Source organism: Equus asinus, chromosome 21, assembly GCF_041296235.1.
Source record: "Equus asinus isolate D_3611 breed Donkey chromosome 21, EquAss-T2T_v2, whole genome shotgun sequence".
NCBI lineage: Eukaryota > Metazoa > Chordata > Mammalia > Perissodactyla > Equidae > Equus > Equus asinus.
The window spans coordinates 12,253,879-12,273,779 of record NC_091810.1 but is presented as its reverse complement, the minus strand read 5'-3'; the positions used below and the strand labels follow the sequence as shown (position 1 = coordinate 12,273,779).

At 49.6% G+C, this 19,901-nt stretch overlaps 1 protein-coding gene across 1 annotated transcript in view; it reads left to right on the top strand.

Annotated features, from left to right (window-relative positions):
- The window catches only part of RUVBL1 (RuvB like AAA ATPase 1), a 37,004-nt gene extending 19,487 nt beyond the window's left edge, over positions 1 to 17,517 (top strand). The window contains exons 7-11 of the mRNA XM_014846108.3: positions 1,180 to 1,243; positions 2,902 to 3,100; positions 11,235 to 11,337; positions 15,930 to 16,021; positions 17,118 to 17,517. Of these exons, the coding sequence (XP_014701594.1) occupies positions 1,180 to 1,243; positions 2,902 to 3,100; positions 11,235 to 11,337; positions 15,930 to 16,021; positions 17,118 to 17,277 (618 nt within the window). The 3' untranslated portion in view covers positions 17,278 to 17,517. The remainder of the gene's footprint in view (positions 1 to 1,179; positions 1,244 to 2,901; positions 3,101 to 11,234; positions 11,338 to 15,929; positions 16,022 to 17,117) is intronic.
- Positions 17,518 to 19,901: the final 2,384 nt, after the last annotated feature.

Here is a 19,901-nt window from a genome sequence, read left to right as displayed (position 1 = left end):
TAGGAGGGACTAGGCTTTCTAACTTGGAATTTGTTTCTTGGGCGTTTTGTCTCTTGGAGCCTTGGCCAAGAGACTGCTGAAGAAGCATCTGGGACCAACAGGTCCCCTCAGTGTGTGGAACGGCTTTCCCCAACCAGCCTCCAGGGAGCCTTTGACTTGGAGGAGCGCCGGGCTGAAAGTTGGAAGTCAGGCGTTGCGTCGCTCCTACACTGATGAGCTCCACTAATTAGCATGTTGGTCACTGGGTTTTCTGAGAGTCAGGGCTCTCTAATTTTGAGTTTCCTCCTCTGCGGAAAGGACATAATAGTTCCTCCCTGGTAGGGCTGTTTTGAGGGTCAGATGCTGTAAGTACCAAGGAAACACTTGTCCCTTTTACTGTTGAACATATAGTGAGCACTTCAGTGTCCCAGGGTCTGGTAACCAAGAGGCGATCCTGAAATACTGGATAAATGACCACACGGCAGCCTCTTCTTGCTGACTGCACTGTGAGGAGCTGGCGGGAGGGTGCAGGCAGGTGGTGAGCCTGGTACGAGTCAGCCGTTCTGCAGGGACGGGCTCACTAGACTCCGAGCAGCTCCAGGTCAGGACTGGGTGAATGTGGCTGTGGAGCCAAATTTAAGGAGAGGAGATGCGGGAAAATAATTAGGTATGTCCTCACACTTTGACAGTCCGTCTGTCCCCAAGGGGGCCCAAGCATCGGTGGGGGGGGGTTGGGGGTGGGATCAGATGTTCCATAGCGGGCATTTGCCCTAAACTTTAATGGATAACTGGGAGCTCCCCAGGGAAGAATGCAGCTGCTGGCAGATGGACTAGAGTACGCAAAAGCATTGAGTCACGAAAGAGCGTGGCGTTAGGGAAGTTAGTCCTGTGTGGCTCGTCAAGGTTTTCAGGGCTGGGAAAAGATGCAGCTGGAGAAGGAGGTAGGGCAGGCTCCACAGAGCTTGCACTTCCCATGAAAGGGATTTCATTTGATTCTTGCAGGTCGGGGGGAACCTCTTAAAAACTCCTCTGTGTTTAGAAGCTCCTTAAGCTTTCCAGTGGGGGTGTCTCAGGGTCCCCACGCCTCAGGACCCCTGTCCAGTTGCCACATTGGGAACCGGTGGGATGAGGGGGTGGTGATGAGGCTTTTGCAGCTGGCTTAGAAAGCAGGACTGACTCTGTAAGTTTTCTCTCATGCAGGGGGGACAAGACATTCTGTCCATGATGGGCCAGTTGATGAAGCCAAAGAAGACAGAAATCACAGGTAAGAGAAACAGCAAGACCTGTGAGCCAGAAGCAGAGCTGGAGGGCCCTGGTTCTCATACACTGTGTGAAGCTCTCCGAGTGAATCCCTGCACCTGGGGACCTGCCTCAGGGACAGGTTCTTTCTTCCTCTTGTTCAGAGCCTGACTTACCCTAACGGTCTGCGGCTGGTTTAGACAGCCGCGCTGCGGGGCTCTCTGACCTCGCGTGCTGCCACACTCCTCGTCTTGTCTGCATTCAGTATCCTTGCACCATCTTTGGAGGTGGAGGCCGTCACAGTCTCTGGTCCCTTTTAGGTCCTAGAAATGTGGGTTGTGTCACCCCAGCTCTGCAGGATAGCTCCTGCAGAGCACACCTGAGCATGGCAAGCTCTGCTGCTTTGGGGCCGTGCCCGCCTCCCCTGCAGGCCATTGGCAGCCACCTAGCCCTCCCTGCGCTAGCCCTCCCTGCGCAGCCACCTGGGCACTTGCCGGAGCATTCCTTGGCAGGAATGTTGCTGCTCTCTTGTGGACCTTTAGTTTACCTGCTTCTCTTCCCCACTGGGACGTCCCTCTTTTTTCCAATTACCACCTATAGCTTTGTCACCTTAAAATGTAGGCAATAAAGCATTGTCCTCTTTAAAGTTTTAGCCAGCGTGCTGTCTATCAGAGTCATCAGTAGCAGTTTCTGTACAGTCATGCGTGGCTTAACAATGGGAACATGTTCTGAGAAACGCGTCGTCAGGTGATTTTGTCGTTGTGTGAACATCACAGGGTGCACTTACACAAACCTGGATGGTACAGCCTACGACACACCTAGGCTATGTAGTAGTAATCTTATGGGACCCCCGTCCTGTGTGTCTGAAATGTGGTTATGTGGTGCGTGACTGTATTTTGACACGCTTTGGCCCGTGCGTCCTCTTTTGGCCCTCCCCTGCCTCATGGCTTTGGTGGGAGGTGCTGCGTCGAGTCTTCATGCTGTGTGTTTGTGAGCCGCTCCTTCCTGACGGTAGTGCAGGAGCTGGTTTAGGAAATGGGAACTGTCACTTTAGGTGGGTTATTTAGCTTTGGAGAGATTAGTCTCTCTTGGAGCTGAGATTGGACCTTTCCTCAGAAGCTTTCATTCCTCATGGGTTTCCTTCTAGAAAGGATTCTAAATGCACCCTATTCCTTCATCCAGGCACTTGATTGAAAGTTAATTAACCTAAGCTTTGTCATACAGAGCCATAAGAAAGGGTCATTTTCCGAGTACAGAACAGGAACATTTGCATCTGAAAACTCCTTTCATCCAGGGCTCCCTAACTCCAGTGTCTCTGGGATCAGGCAGGGAGCTCAGCTGGGTGGGTGTGAGTAATAAGGCATGGTGGGGAGTGTGACAGACTGGGGAGTGCACACTCTTGTGAAGACATGAAGAACATTGTAAAAGCCATTTGCTTAACAAAACACATCTTTAGGGGAATCTGCCAATTTTGTGACCTTTAGTTATGATTATCCCTATTTTCAGATGATGAAACTGAAGCCTGGAGTGGGGATGTAACGCGCCTGGGGTCACATAGCTAGCAGTAAAACTAGCCTCCACACTTGGGTTTAGATTGAATTCGGGTGGTGGGGGGGGAAGAGAAGGGTGGCACTCTCCCCAACCTGGTACTAACCTTGTCTGTCTATCTTTGCTGCCTCCTAGACAAACTTCGAGGAGAGATTAACAAGGTGGTGAACAAGTACATTGATCAGGGCATTGCTGAGCTGGTTCCAGGTGTGCTCTTTGTTGACGAGGTCCACATGCTGGACATCGAGTGCTTCACTTACCTGCACCGGGCCCTGGAATCTTCTATTGCCCCCATTGTCATCTTTGCATCCAATCGAGGCAACTGTGTCATCAGGTAAGGTGGCTGCCTGCCAGCCATGAGGTTTTTCCACCTTCCATCTGGGCTCATTTGTTTTTCTGGGATCACTTTAAACCAATAACGCCATGAGTCAGGATGGGGATGAAGGGAGGTCAAGTTCATTTTGAGAGAAGCATGCCAAAGTGGCATGCCTTTGCAGTCACTAAAGGCAACAGCCACCCTGTTAATGAATATGAGGGCCTCTCACATGGTCTCTGAGGTTACAGTGTGGTATGATTTGGTCATTCAGTTGGAGTGGGTGAAGCTAAGGTCAGATGGGCTGGCCTTAGGTGATGTTACGTATATTAACTTCCTCTGTCCTCATACTAGCTCTGAGAGGTAAGTATTCTTGGCTTCATTTTTCAAATGAGGAAACAGAATGGCAGCATAACTTACCCCTGGTCCTAAAGATAGGATGAGAACCCAGGTCTTTCTGATAGTGAAATCAGTATTTTCTCTCTATCCCAGGCCTTCTTGGAGCCATGGTGGCACCTGCCCCCAGCCCCACCTGCTCAGGCCTGCCTTTGAGAAGGGTAGATGTTGATTGATTCCTGGAAGACACATGCTCATATGATGCTCACCCTGCCAAGATGGACTTAGGGCTGAGACAAGGGACTTTCTGGAGGTTCTTTTTTCTCCTAAGTACCCTGTAGGCCATGAGCCCCAGAGAACACAGCATCTTTCCAGCTCTCAAGCCTAAGTGTCAACATCCCCATACTTGGTAGTTTTCTTGTACTTTTGCATCTGTTTGAATGGCAGGACCTGGTCTCAGCAGTGCTAGGGGCATGAAGGAGGGTGGGGAGGAGCCCTTGTTCAAGCCTGCAGCAGGGTAGTAAGGGGGAAACAGAGCCCTGGATCTTGTGTGCTCCTGGCAGCAGGGGTGATAGGAATCTGGACAGAGACCCTGGGGCCCATGAGTATCTCAGCACAGAGCAGGAGCCAAACTGAGTTAGGAACCCAAGCTGCTGATTCACCTAGACCTGCCTCTGAATGGTGGTGGGTCATATCCAGGAGTTTAGCCAGCTCTTGATGGAGAAGCCTTGTTTCCGTTGAGATTGTCCAGAAGCCATGCTGCTGCCTCTGGGGCAGGCCTCCCCTCTTTTCCCCCCTCAGGTGATTGCTCTTGCTAAGAATTAAGGTTTGCATGCATGATTCAAGTTCATGTGGCAGCATCTTGTGGTAACTCTTTGAATCCCTGTAATGCTGTCTAGACAAGATCATTGTCAAAGTGTTTTTTGCAGTCTTGGTGAGAAGGCCCCTTGTGCCAGGTCCAGGCCAGCTGTTGGTGAGAAAAGCCAGGCTACTTGATATGTGGCCCGGTGCTTGGTGAACCTGGCGTCCCTGCTGCACACACCCTGTAGGTTTGCTGGACTTCCCTTGCTTTGGGCAGGCCTGGCTTCAATCTGACAGCTGGTGGAAGGGCTTAGCCTGGACAGATGGCGCCCCCTGCTGGAGAGCTCTGCTAACAGGCTCCCCTTCCTCACAGCGGATAACCCAGCCCCGCAGATGCCTAGAGTCTGGCAGCTTCTGGCAGGAGCAAGATCGCTTAGGACCCAGAGTTCCTTCTCAGTCCCATCCCAACTGCGAAAAAGGTGCATAGGAAGGTGGCTTAGATCTCAGACCTTGCCCAGTGGGGACAGAGCTCCCTGGTCAGCCTGAAACCTGGGAGATTTGGCCCAGGCCCGTCCAGACTGATTTGGTCAAGGGCTGCTTCCTGCTGCCAGACTGCAATTACCCAAGTAGCGAGAAGATGCTCAGAGTGCGAATCTTACTGTAGGTCTGCTGAGGTAACCAAATTTGGGATGTACGCTCTAGAAGAGGATTTTCTTCCAAGCCCTAGTAAGAAATTTGTTGTAGTAGTGATAATAATAATGTCAGGGGCTGGCCTGGTGCCACAGTAGTTAAGTTCACATGTTCTGCTTCGGCGGCCCGGGGTTCGCCGATTCAGATGCCGGGTGCGGACATGGCACTGCCTGGCAAGCCATGCTGTGGCAGGCGTCCCACATATAAAGTACAGGAAGATGGGCACGATGGTAGCTCAGGGCCAGTCTTCCTCAGCGAAAAGAGGAGGATTGGCAACAGATGTTAGTTCAGGCCTAATCTTCCTCAAAAAAAAAAAAAGTCAAAATAGCAATGATAAAAATAATAGCCAACAGAAATTGAGGAGCTCTTTCTGTGTTCCAGGCACATCCTACTTTCACCTCAACTTAGCCAGGAAGGGACTGGTGTTCTCATTGTTTAAATGAGGACACCAAGACTCCACCAGGATGGGGAACTTGACCAGTGTCACACAGCTCAGAAGCAAGGCTGAGATTTTAATTCAGAGCTCATGCTCTCAACAAGATTTGGTTTAGATGTGAAATGATGAAATTTCTGGAACGTGTGCAGTTTTGGCAGCATCTGATTTGCTGCCCATCAGATACTAGGGCAGCTGTTGAGCTTCCTTGCCCCTCAGACCCCTGTCGGACCTCCAGGGCTCAAAAGGAGAGGGAAGAGGGAAGGAATTCACAGGAATTGAGGGTTTCCTCTGTCCCAGAAACTGTCCAAAGTACTCTACATGGGTCATCGCAGGGAATCTCAGGGCACCCTGGCGACCCTGTGGGCAGGTGGCCTTATCCCCAGACTCACACAGGCTCATACCTGTGTGGTCCCCAAGCCTGGGGGCTGTCTTCCCATGCCATCCCAGCTCTCCTAAACGGCTTCCCAGAGTGGTCCCAGTCAGTGAGTACAGGTCGAGCTTTGATGGTGGTGTGAAGGGAAGGTTGAGCGCTGATGACAATGAGTGGCTGTGAAAGTGCAAACAGCCCCCAGGACCTCCAGATCACCTCTCCTTGTGCACAGGGACCTCTAGCTGGGGAGCCATTCCTGGAGGAGCACCTGGCCCTAGGCTTCTTCCTGTATGCCTCAGGCTCCTCCTGGGAAGAGAGACATCTGTGGATGCAAGAGTTGGTGACGCTGGGCTGGCTCTTGCCCTGGCTCCACGCTCGCGTGGCACCTTAAGAAGTCCTCTCCCTTTCGGGCAGCAGGATCCTTAGCTGTGAAAGGGGAGCCTGGCCCTGATCCTGGCTCTAAAACCTGCCAAGGTCTCTTCTGCTGTGGAGAATAACCCCTTGGGATTAAGGAGTCTTTGCAGGAGTTTCTCTCCACAAGTCACTTTGTTGCACCAAAGTGTCAAAACTTAAGAAACAAAGTGGTCTCAGTTCAATGTAACCCTGTGGCGAAAGACACCCCAAGTGGCGCTTTTTAAGAAAACAGCTTTATGGAGATATAATTTACACGTGATACAATTCACCCATCTAAATAAAATTCAGAGGATTTTAGTCTAGTCACAAAGGTGTGCAATCATCATCACAGTCTATTTTAGGGCATTTTCATCATCCTCAAAAGAAATCCTGTACATCTCAACAGTCCCCCCACCCCCAGCACACACCCGGTTTCCCCCAGCGCCTCTTCCCCAGCCCCTGGCAACCGTTGATCTGCTTTCTGTCTCCAGGCGTTTGCCTTTTCCGGACATTTCATATAAACAGCACCATACAATCTGTGGTTTTTGTCTGGCCTTTTTTACTTAGCATAACATTTCCAGGCTTCATCCATGTTGTAGATTGCATCAATACTTATTTGTTTCTAAGGCTGAGTAGTATTCCAAAGTACGAAATGTTTAATATTGCACATTTTATTTATCCATTCATCACCTGGCGGACATTGGGTTGTTGGGTTGTTTTGACTTTCTGGCTATTAGGAATAATGCTCTTATGAGCATTTGTGTACAGCTTTTTATTTAGACAGATTTTTATTTCTCTTGGACGTATACATAGGAGTGAAATAGCTGGGTCAGATGGTAACTCTGTTTAACCTTTCAAGGAACTGCCAGACTGTTTTCCACTAGCTGCACCATTCTACCAGCAACGTGAGGGTTCCAGTTTCTCTATATCCTCAACAACACTTGTTGTCTGTCTTTTTTATTATAACCATTCTAGTGGGTGTGAAGTGGTATTTCCTTGTGGTTTTGATTTGCATTTCCCTGATGGCTAGGGATGTTGAGCATCTTTTCATGTGCTTATTGGCCATTTGTATGTCTTCTTGGGGGAATTGTCTGTTATGATCCTTTGCCCGTTTTTTATTTGGGCTGTCTTTTCATTGTTCAGTTGTAAGAGTTCTTTGTGTATTCTGGATACTGGACCCTTACCAGATGTATGATTTGCAAATATTTTTTCCCATTCTGTGGGTTGTCTTTTTAGTTTCTTGATAGTGTCTTTTGACCCACAAGTTTTAAATTTTGATGAAGTCCAATTTATCTGTTTTTTCTTTTGTTACTTGTGTTTTGGGTCCGTATCTAAGAAACTATTGCCGAATCTAAGGTCACAAAGATTTACACTTATGATTTCTAAGAGTTTTATAGTTTTAGCTCTTACATTTAGGTGTATGTTCATTGGAGGTAATTTTTGTGTATGGAATAGAAAGAAGTCTGTCCACCTTCATTCTTTTGCGTCTGGATAGCCAGTTGTCCCAGGACCATTTGTTGAAAAGACTGTTCTTTCTTCATTGAATCGTCTTGGCAGCCTCATCAAAAAATCAAATGGCTTTCTTCTTACCACCGTTCCGGTGTCCACTGAGCCAGGGTTCAGAGAGTTAGCCTTCTTCACATTACCCAGAGAGGTGTTCTTTCCTGCGCTTCCTGTCCTCGGAAAAGCGTGGTGTTAGCTGTGTCCCTGCAGTTAGAGGGCTACGTACAGAGCAGTCAGGCCGTGACTCTCAGCCTGGGGCATCTTTACTTGTCTCAACTTGGGGTTGCTGCTGTCATCTGGTGGGTGGAGGCCAGGGATGCTGCTGAACATCTTACCGTGCACAGGACAGTCCCCTAAAAACAATTATTTGGTCCCAAATGTCAAAGTGTCACAGTGGAGGAACGCTGAGTTATAGTAAGAGGGAAGTATTCAGAAGTGAGTCAACCATTTTGCACATGTGTAGCTATATCTGTAGGATAAATTTCTAGAAGCACAGTTACCTTGTTCCTGCAGACATACTGTGTTGGATTCCAAGGAGAATTGGGCCTGTGGCCTCATAACCCAAAACATCTGGAAGAGGCTCACTGTTAACCCAGTTTGAACAATTGTTGAATGGCATAATGGTAAAATCTATATTAGGCTGAGGCCGAAGCCAGAAATGAACTTCTGAGTACAAGAATAAATCTGCAGTGTTAGCCAAATGTAATTATTATTACAGTTTATTAGTGTTTTATAATCTACTGTGGCTGTTCTGGCTGCCTTGTCAAACAGTGATTGTTCGCACTGCGAGCTCCTCCTGCGTCACCCCCGCCAGCGGGGCACTGGCAAACAGGAGCTCTAGTCCCTGCCCATTGAGCCACGTCATGGACCTTTTTGTACCTAGCAGAATAGAATTCCAGAGAGCATTTTTCACTAATGTGTTTTCTAAAAGAAACTTTGTACATAAATTCATAGCTCGGACAAATTTCAAAATTTTTTTTTGTGTTTAATCCTGAAAAATGCTTAGCAGTCTTTAAGTAGACATTTTTGTTTAAATTTTTAGTTTTATGCAATCAAAACTATAAGAAATTTTCTTAATGCATTCTTATAAATTCTATTCTTTTGAAGTTTGACTAGGGAGTACTTCTTTTTTCTCTAACTTTTTCTTCTTTAGACTTTTTATATTTATTATTATGTCTGAATCAAAGATGATTTATTGTGAGTTATAGAATTTGGGATTTTGTTTTTGAGGAAGATTAGCCCTGAGCTAACTACTGCCAATCCTCCTCTTTTTGCTGGGGAAGACTGGCCCTGAGCTAACATCCGTGCCCATCTTCCTCTGCTTTATACGTGGGATGCCTGCCACAGCATGGCTTGCCAAGCGGTGCCATGTCCGCACCCGGGATCTGAACCGGTGAACCCCGGGCTGCTGAGAAGCAGAACGTGCGCACTTAACCGCTGCGCCACTGGGCTGGCCCCTTATTTGGGATATTTTAACATGGCAAGGTTGAGATCTTTTAAAGATTTCCCAAGAATTCCCAAGAAAATTCACAAAGAGGACTTATGGCCTAACTTAGGCCAAACTTAATGACCTAAATCAAGTTAAGTAAAAATTAAACGTAGTTTTTAAAGGTTTTGTTTAATGTGAAGATTGCAGGCATACCAAACACCAAGATTTGAATCATGAGAGAGTTTAATTTTTATAATTCTTCCTTGTTATTATTTTTAGGAATATTTTTTGGTGGTTTGTTTTCTCTAAAGTTATCTTAATATTTGTTTTAGTCCAATTCCCTATTTATTTTGAAAGATCTTAATTTTATTTTTTTATATTAGATTTAACAATTATTCATTAATGAAGCATTTTACTCTTTTTTTGAATTGTTTTTATTCTGGTAAAATGTGTATAACATAGAATTTGCCATTTTAGTAATGTGTAATTGTACAATTCAGTGGCATTAATTACACTTACAGTATTGTACAACTGTCACTACCGTCCGTCTCCAAAACTTTTCCATCACCCAAACAGAAACGTTGTACCCATTAAGTAGTAAGTCCCATTTGCCTTTCCCCCAGCCCCTGGTGGCCTCTAAACTACTCTCTCTATGAATTTGCCTTTTCTGGATATTTCCTGTAAGTGGAATCACACAATATCTGCCCTTTTGTGACCGGCTTCTTTCACTTGGCATAATGTTTTCAAGGTTCATCTGTTGTAGCATGCATCAGAAGATTTTATTCTTGCAATAATAAATATACATTTATACTTCAACTGAGTGGATAGAATTTCAACAGTTAGATTTTTTACTGAAGTTGTATTTCTAGAATGTTTACTTATATTTGAAGCCAAACATTCTGATATTAACAATTAAATCCAAATGACCTGTCCTTGTTCTTTGTTATATGAGAAGTGGTGACCGTAGGCTTTGCAGTCTGGTGCAAGTTTAGGAACCCAGCGAGGGTGCCGACGCAGACCTGCTGCTGCTGTGGCTCCCAGAGGCTGAGGCAGAAGCCCGCAGCCCAGGGCCTCCGCCACTGCAGCACGAGCCTGCCCGGGTGCTGCTGGCTCTGCGCAGCATGCGGCCCGTCAGGCAGCTGGCGCCTTGCGGCCCGGCTGGTTGGCAGGGCTCCTCTCCTGGTGGGTCTTCCTGTGGCTTGGCTAAGAATTTGAGAGAAAAATAGGCAAAGGACATGATTGGACAGTTCCCAAAAAAGAAAGAAAATAAGTAATAAATATAAGGGAAAGCATTCAAATCCTTCAGTAGTAATCAAGGAAATGCAAATTCAAGCAAGGTGTTACTCTTCCTTTTTCTAAATCATTAAAGCGGCAAAATATTTAAGAATTAGAAGACCTGGTGCTGGCTACAGTGCAATAACCAGATCACTTGTGTAGCTGTGTACATTAGGACATTCATTCATTCATTGAAATAGATATTCAGGGTTGTGTCAGGCACTATGAGAGTTGCTGAGGACATGTTCCTGCCTGTATGCATAAAATTATCAGAACATCATTAATAGTAACAGCAATAATTAGAAACTACCTAAATGCCCAACAGTTTGAGTTAAGTAAAATATTTGATAGATTATTAAGACTGAAGCAACATGGGTCTGGCCCTGTGGCCTAGTGGTTAAGTTCAGCGTGCTCTGCTTCAGCGGCCTGGGTTTGGTTCCTGGGCACGGACCTATACCACTTGGTGGTGCCCATGCTGTGATGGCTAACCACATAGAAAATAGAGGAGGATTAGCACACATGTTAGCTCAGAGCAAATCTCCCTCAACAAAAAACAAAAAAAAAGAAAAGACAAAAGACTGAATCAACATGGACAAAAGCAAAAAAAAATTCTATATACTTAGTGTAATTTATAAAAATGTGTATATGAAAATTTGGCAAAAAGTATGAATATTTTTAATATGATTTTAGGTGGCTTTTTTTCCTCTTCCCTAAATTTCCTGTGGTATTGATATTTGCTAAAATAATGAAGTTTGTTTTTGATGTCACCTGAATGTTAGTCTATTTACTCTTTGGTCCTGGCTCTGACTCTCAGCATGTGAACTAGCTGCTTCGTCATTGTGAGTACCCCAGCCATGTTTCCAATGTCCAGTTGCTGGTCTCAGAGAGGCCTGCGTGATAGGATAATTCTGACCTCCTGCAGGGGCACTGAGGACATCACCTCTCCTCACGGCATCCCTCTCGACCTTCTGGATCGAGTGATGATCATCCGGACCATGCTGTACACTCCGCAGGAAATGAAGCAGGTGAGCCTCACCCTCCCCAAGCCCAGCCCATCTCCTCTCCCCGCGTTTGCTCCCAGTATTCCCTGTGTAGAACGGTATCCATGGAGCAGACCTGGCTCCCACCACCATCCCACCACTTAGCTGCTGGCCTTGGGCAAGTCATACTCCAGATCCTCAGTCCCACCCTGTGAAAGATAGATGGGCCAGGAAGACGTTGCCTGAAGGATCACAAAATGTCAGCGGCCTCTGAGTCTTGGCTGTTCTCTTTTCTGCTATATCCCTTCTGATAAACTTTAGGAAAGGGAGGGTGAAAAAATTGACTTAATGGCAGCCATCAGGGAGGCCACCAGCTCTCGGAAAGAGGCAGTAAAATATGATTTAGTGATAGCCTCTTGGTGCCCAGGCCAGGCCCTTTCTGAGGCCTCTTTGCTCAGTGGGTGAAGCCGGGAGCCCTGTCCCACCAGAGCCCACAGCAGCCCAGCTCCAGCAGGGTGCGGAACCTGGAGCAGGCTAGTGCTTGAGTCCTAGCGGAGCCTAAGCATTGTAAACAGTGTGACGAGTGGTCGGTTTCCCGGGGGCTTTGGAGACTGTGCCTGGGGCTACTGCTGAGGCTGTAGAGATGATGGTGAAGCAGGGTCACACAGCTTAGAGGGGCACCTGGGAATGGAGGTCATAAACTAACCTTATACTAAGAGGCTCGAAAGAGGTGTACATGAGAGCATCAGTGTACCTCAGTGCCTGACACAGAGTGCATGCTCAGAGTTCTGCGTGAGCTGAATTTGGGTCAGGCTTGGGGGTAGGGGGTGACAGGCATGCATGAGATTTGGCCTTATCCTCTGGGGCGCAGTCCCAGTTCTCTCTGTAGGAACTAGCTCTTGCTTGATCTGGAGCTGGAACACCAGCTGTGTGCAAAGCAGTGCCCAGGCACTTTACACTTAGAATTTCTAGTCCCCTTACTGGTCCTTCCAGGTATCATTATGATTGTCATCTCTTTTCCTTTTGATGGCTGAGTCACTGAGCAGCAGGTCTAGGGTGCAAAGCCTGGCCGTGCCCTGCAGAGCCCAGGCCCTCTGCTCAGTGTGGATGGTGCCCTAGGCTGGTGCCCCGCTGGGCAGTGTGAGCTGTGCTCTTTGCTCTGACCACCTGTGCCCCACATGGTCTCATTGCCAGTGGAGGTCTCTTACTGTGGGGTCTGCATGTGGCCAAGGCTGGGGATGTGGGGTGGACCAGGGCTGCACTGATGCCTTGATGGACTCTGCCTGGACCCTCCCCTCTCACCAGAGCACAGGTCTTCCTTTTTGCACATGGTGCATGGACCAGCTTAGCCAGCATGATTCCATTTGATCCCCTGTAACTGTGAGGTGGAGAGGGCTATTATCATTGTCATTCTTAAAGATGAAGACACCAAGATTCAGTGGGTAGGTGACAGGACTACCTGGAATCCAGGCTGTCTGATCCTGATGTGCTTGTTCTTAGTCAGTGTGCCACCAGCCTCCCACCTGCTGGAAAGATCTCAGTTGAGGGTGGGTTCCCTTTGCAGTTTGTTGGTAGGTTCTTTCCTTTTGGAGCGCTGAGGGTGTCTCCTAGGCACTACCTGGAAGTCCCCCTGCTTGCCTGTGACCCATCCAGCCTGGCCTTGCCGGCATTTCTTGTTGACCAGCACCCAGGAGTGCCCTGGTGATGCACGGAGCCACAGATCTTCCCTCATGAGCAGCATTGACAGGATACCGAAACAGTTATAGTTCATAGCAGCAACTGTGTGCATTATTTAGGAGATAGTGTCAATGGCTGGGGGCTTTGTCACCAGATAATGGTCTCTTGCACTTGGATGGATGCTAGGTTGAAGCCAAGGCATTCATTGAATAGAAGCAGAAGCAAAAGCAAAGGAGAAATCAGTCCCTTCCCCATCCTTCCTGTTGGGACTGGAGCCCCCTGTGACCTGCCGGGAGAGGCAGCCCGCTCCCTTGGAGTATTTCGTGGCTGAGTTACTTGAGCAATTTGGTGCACCTCTGTGATTCTCAGCCTTTTCCACTCACTGGAAGATCTGTGGCCCCCTCTCATGGTTGTCATGAGGGCCAAATGAGATAGTTACAATAACTTAGGGCTGGCCATCCCTTCCCACTGCAGATGTGACTGTCATGAACAGTTCGCAGGTGCTTCACGGAGACCCCCAGAGTCCTTACAATAGTGTTTGATAACCAGTTTGAGGCTCAGGAGGAGCGTGGGTCTCATGGTGACAGAGAATAAGCTGCAGAGCTGGGACCCCACTCAGAGCTGGGACCCCACTCAGAGCTGGTTCACCTTTGGTGCCTCTGTTTGGCCCCGGAGCACGCAGTCTGAGCTCCACTGGAGTGTTCTGCTCTGTGCCTCCACGGCTGTGACTATAGGCCGGCTCCCATCCTGGCTCTGCAGGAGGTGAGCAGAGGACAGACTGACTGCTAGGACGTGCATTGCTTTGTTCTTGCAGTTTCAAAGGGTAGCCTCAGCATTTCCACTGGAGCCTGGGGTAGGCTGTTAAAAAAACAAAGTAAAGGGCTGACCTGATGGCTCAGCGGTTAAGTTCGCACATTCCGCTTCAGCGGCCCAGGGTTCGCCGGTTCAGATGCCGGGTACGGACGTGGCACTGCTTGGCATGCCATGCTGTGGTAGTGTCCCACATATAAAGTGGAGGAAGATAGGCACGGGTGTTAGCTCAGGGCTAATCTTTCTCAGCAAAAAGAGGAGGATTGGCAGCAGTTAGCTCAAATAAAAAAGAAAAAAAAAGTCAATGTAACTTGTGTACTCTGCCATCAGTGCCGACACCTCATAAACTATCTGTGCAGGTTATTAAATGATTAAAGATCTAATTTATGAACTGTCCATTTCTGAGCAGTCTGAAACGGGAGCTCTTGGGATTGCTCTGACCTGCTCTAGAGAGAGTGAGAGCAGAGTCCCTCACTCTCCGGAAGCTGAACTTGCGATTCAGCGTGGCCGCTGAAGGCCAGGTGCTCAGAGCTGAAGCTCTGCCCGGGACCAGGCTCCAGGATTAGACATTTGCATCTCTTTAGAGTTTCAGAAGGCCCCGGGACAGTTTTCTTGGCAGGACCTGGAGGTTTCCTCAGTCCCGAGCTGGCGGCCAGAAGCCCTTTTTATATTGGAGCACAAACCTGCCTAGCCCTGACTGTTTTGTGATCAGAGGGGAGCACTGTGGATAGAGCCGGGAGCAGGGGTCCCCCTCCTCGCTCCTCTTCCGACCGTCCTCTGCCCATCCAGTAACTTCTCTCTGCTCAGCTGCATTTAGCTTTGGACCCCAGTCGATGGAACCCCTCATGCACAAGCCGAGATTCTTTTGCCAGAGGTCATACCCTGGCAGCACTGGCTGAACAGTAAGTTTGTGTGGCCACTGCAGTGTTTGTGAAATACTTGAATAAGTTGCCAACATTTAGAAATGAGGACATTTCCTACAAGAACCTGAGTTCTGGGTCTCTCTTGACAAAATGGAAGACTTCGCTAGCACCTGGCCTTCAGCCCTGGCGGCACTCGTTCCCGGCAGCGGAGGGGCTGCCTTCCTGGGCATGCACTGGCCCGCCCGCCTTGCCCCCATCCAACTCTGCTGCGAGACCTGGCTCTCCTGCTGCACCGGACATTCGCCCTCTCAGCAGCCGACGTGCCAGGCCCCTGACCAGAGTCAGTAGACACTCAGCTGCCCACACCTGCAGCTCTCGCCGTCGGGGTCTGAAGTGTCCATCTCCTAAACCTCTGGTCTCCCTCATCCCCTTGTAAGGCTTTAGCTGGGGGCTCAGTCCTCCCCACTTCCCATGCCTCTACCCTGGGTGTGTTTTTATAGCTTTAATTTAAACAAGTGCTTCTTGATATCTTGTTTACGAAGCTGCCAAAGTGAAAAATTCCTGTATTATATGAGGCTCGAAGTCCTCGAGTTATCTCAGCTCCACAACACAACATCATTATCCCAGCTGCCCCTTATCACTCAGTGCTGGTGCGCCTGCAGGGTCCCGGTGCCACTGTGTTACAGCGCCCCGCCGCCAGCCCGCTTCCCCTCCAACTTTACCAGGATCTTCAAACCGGAACAAGCGTCAGCCTCTTCTTGATAGGCTAGATATCTCCTGGTGATGTTATAAGGGCTGGTAAATCTTTAAAAGTAACTTTTTTGATTTATTTGACCATTGTGTTTATCAAGCAAATAAAAAAATGTCTCTTCTTGCCTGAGCCCTTATAAGTGGTGGTGCCCACACTGGAGGGGAAGGAAAGAGCCCTCAAGGGAGCCCGGGCAGGCTTCAGAGAGGCTGCCGTTCTCTGGGTGCGGGGGTCCCAGCGGGAAGGGCGGGGAGCCAGGAGCCCAGCTGCTCTGGTGCACGCTTGCAGGGGCACTAGGCCCTTCTAGTCAGTGTGAACACAACCTCCTGACTGTAAAGCCCTCACGTAGAACAGGCGTGGCTGGTGCCCCAGGAGATGCAAGAGTCAGCTCCGTCCGTGCCCCACCTTCCCCGGTTTGGGCTGCTGCTCTTACGATGCGGGACGAGAACCCCTGAACAAAGTTGATTTTAAAGCACTTTACTTTATAGATGAGCACTTGAGGTTGGTCACTGTTGATCACGTTTTTTCTCCTCTAAAAGATCATTAAAATCCGAGCCCAGACAGAGGGAATCAACATCAGTGAGGAGGCGCTGAACCACCTGGGGGAGATCGGCACCAAGACCACTCTGAGGTGAGCCAGCATGCCCTGGGCCCGCGTCTGCCTGCAGCTGCTCCAGACGCTGCTTGTGCCTTCCCAGCACAGCCCGTGGGGCCTCACTGGGGTCCATTCTGGGACATACAGGCAGGGCCCCTTCACAGGGCACAGGACCATGTCCGCTCTTGCTTGGTGTGATGGTCTTGTGTCAGGGCACTGATTTCGAGTGCAGGATATCTACATGATGGTGTTTAAAAAGCTAGAGTGACAGGTTAAGTTGCCTTGTCCTGTAGCAGATGCTCCCCTCTAGTGGAGAGCTTGCTCTGACCCTGGGCCAGTCCCCTTGGCAGAGGAGATGGACAGAGCAGAGGCCAGGGTCCAGGGCAGATAGCTCGCTGGCCAGGCCCTGCCTTGCTCTCTGCCCCCTGCTGGCTCTGTTCTCCAGGCATGTGGAGTCAGGAGGATGGATACAGGCGAAGGTGAGGGTAGGAGTGCGGACATAGATTGCTCTCCTGACTGTTCACTAGCAGCTTGAAGCCAGCTGCCTGTGGAGGATGTCTCCCGTCAGCTTCCTGGCTCCTTCCTTGTTGAGAGCATGACATCACAGTCCTCAGCCCGTCCCTATTTCCCTCTGAGTCAGTTCCTCGTTCCTAAGGTTGAAGCAGAATCGCAGGCTGTTTTGTTCCGGTGGAGTGGTGCTTTTAATGACTTCTGGATTTTTGTGCCTTTGGAGGGGGCCTGTGCTTTCACGTGGCTGTGTGCTCAGTTCCCTGCCACGTTCCATGTCTCGACCTGGACCCCTGCCGTACCTGCCTGGCACCTGTCTACGTCTGTTTGCGGTCCCTTTCAGGTAGCAGTAGACTTACCTCCTGTTGGAGACCTTGTAGACTGCGACCAAGACTTGGGGAGCAGGACTTAGTCATGTCGGTGACTTCTGGCCCCTCTCCGATGGAGTCATGACTGCGCAACTCTGAGGAGTGACAGCTCGCTATCTCCTTGTTGGCTGTGCCAGCCACAGCTAGCACAAGCCCAGCATTGGGCTCAGCCCCTGGTGTCAGTGCTTCTGCTGATTTGGGGAGGGGCTCCCATCTGGGGCCCGCATTCACTCCTGCTCTGCCTCCACCCACTCTAGGTACTCGGTGCAGCTGCTGACCCCGGCCCACTTGCTTGCTAAGATCAATGGGAAGGATGGCATTGAGAAGGAGCACGTCGAGGAGATCAGTGAGCTCTTCTATGATGCCAAGTCCTCGGCCAAAATCCTGGCTGACCAGCAAGATAAGTACATGAAGTGAGATGGCCGAGGTTTCTGTGAGGAGAGACTTCCGGGCGGGCCTGGCCCTGGGTCCAGCCTGCGGGCAGGAGGCTTGCCCCTGGGCTCCAGGTTCTGTCCCCATTCGGACAGCGTTAGCAGCATTGTCAGTTGAGTGTGGAAGACGTTTCTTCTTAAATTATCATAACTTCTCCTGTGTTTGCTTGGAAGGAATCCTGTCTCACCTGGTGTGTTTCTAATAAATCCTTACAGGTTATTTTGATGACGGCTCTCTCTCTTCTTTTAATTTTTTTGAAGTGAACTTTCTATTTTAGAAGAGTTTTAAGTTTACAGAATTATTGTGAAGATAGTACAGGGAGTTCCCGTATACCTCACACCCAGTTTCCCTTCTTGTTAATGTCTTAGAGTAGTATGGTATATTTGTCACATTTAATACCAGTATTGACACATGATACTTTATTCACATTTCCTCAATGACTAGTGTCCGTTTTCTGTTCCAGGATCCCACCCAGGACACTACATGACATTTGGTCATCGTACCTCCTTAGGTTCCTCTTGGTGTGACAGTTTCTTAGACTCCTTGTTTTGATGACCTTGACAGTTTTGAGGAGCACTGGTTAGGTGTTCTGTCAGATAATCCTCAGTGGGGTTTGTCTGATGTTTCCTCATGATTAAACCAGGATTGTGGGTTATTGAGAGGAAGACCGCAGAGGTAAAGTGCCATTCCCATCACACCACATCAAGGGTGCGTGCTGTCTGCACGACAAGGCCTTGACCCTGACCCCTGGCTGAGGTCGCATTTGTCAGGTTTTTCTACTATCAAGTTACTTTTCTCATTGGAACGAGTCAGTGAGCAGCCCACACTTAAGCGGGGGAGTTGTGCAGCTCTTCCACCAGGGCCGGGTATCTGCATCCGTTACTTGGAAATCCTCACAGGAGATTGTCTCTTTTCCCCATTTGCTCATTTATTCAGTCACTGATGTTGGTATGGACTCCATGGATATTCATTATATACTTTCCGTTATAATCTAATGTGAGGTTATTGATTTTGTTGCTCATATTGGTCCGGCTCTGACTGTTAGCCATTGCAGCTGGCTCCTCTGTCCCTTTGACGTGTCCCCATCACTGGGACTACATCTCTGTTAGTCCACTGAGTGGGGTTTTCAGCCCCTTGAGAGGAAGGCGAAATGGCAGTGTCTGACAGGCCCCATACTGGAACCTTCTTGCCTGGTAGGATGAGCACAACATTCTCTCTGCCAGGCCCAGTCCTTGTCTGCCAGCCCTGTGCCGCCCGAGCAGGGCTCAGCCACAGAAGCAGTGCATCGGCACGGGCTCATCGTTCTGGTTCTCTGCCCTCACAGGCAGGCTCCCCGTGTCGCTGTTATGTGCAGGTGAGGGGACTAACCAAGGTGGTCATCTTGATCCCGTCATTGCGTTAATCCAGGTTAGCCGTGAGGTCCTTGGGGAGCAGGCGCAGCTGTTCTCCTGTTGGTGCCAGTCCTCGGAGCATGTCCAGGAGACCGTGGGCAGGACGGCTCGGGCAGTGCTGTGGGAGTCCGCCCAGCTCTCTGAGAGCCCCCAGGCCATGCTGCGGTCTGAGAAGGCCCCAGCTAGTCCCTGCTGCCAGAATGGATCTTCTTCCATGGGCCTGGCCCCTGAGGGAGATCCCAGCCAGGGGGTCTGGGAGTTGGGGTGTGAGGAAACCAGGCATAGTGGATGGTGGGATGTTCCCTGAAGACAGGGCTGGGCGCTTGTGCCTGTCCTGGCTGCCCACATCCTCTGAGGTTGTGCCTGTGTCTCTGGCCTCCCAACTGAAGTCACGTTAGAAAAAAGAAAAGTGATAGCTAAGATGTAGCAGAGCTCCCAGTGTCCTAGGGCCTGTGTCAGTGCTCTCCATGTGTACCCACACTCTCCCGGGAGCCCTAGAGACTAGGACAGGTTAAGTCACTTGGCCAGCCTGTAAGAGATGGAGCCAGGATTTGCCGTCAGACTTGGAGTCTGCTCCTAACCCCTGCAGCTGTACCATCTTCCTCAGTGTGCTGAGTTGGAGGGGCCTTCAAGATTGGACCTCTGTACCAGGCAGGGGAGGCAAGCGGGGTCAGGTGTGAGGAAGGTGACTCGCCCCAGAGGACAAGAACCAGGCTCTGCCCTGGCTGGACCTCTTCTCCAGCCCTGAAAGCTCTCCCAGCATTTGAGGAGCAGGGTACAAGCAGCGGTGATGCCAAGCTTCCCAAGCGCAGGTTGGGACAGAGTTCTTCCCAGCTGCTCAGGGAACCCTGATGTCCAGAGCATTCCCTGTGAAGAGGGCTGTGGGTGGTCACGGCCCCCTCTTCCTGCTCCTCAGGTATCCTGGCCTTGACAGTGCCCAGCGAGATGGCCCGCCTCGCTGGTCTGTGCTCCAAAGTGAGGGAGACGGTTCTGGATAGGTAGGAAGATTGGGTTATTTTAATTTTCCTCCTACTTCTTCAGCAAGGCCTGTGATGATTACATTAATCTTCCAGGTGAAGTTTTTACGACCGATCCCTCGCCGACTATGAGAAGTTTCTCCATCCATTACCAACAGGGAAACAGACCCTGGTGGGGAGGAAAATATTTGTTACATCTTATCAGGCTGACACACAATCTAACAACAATTACAGCAGCTCC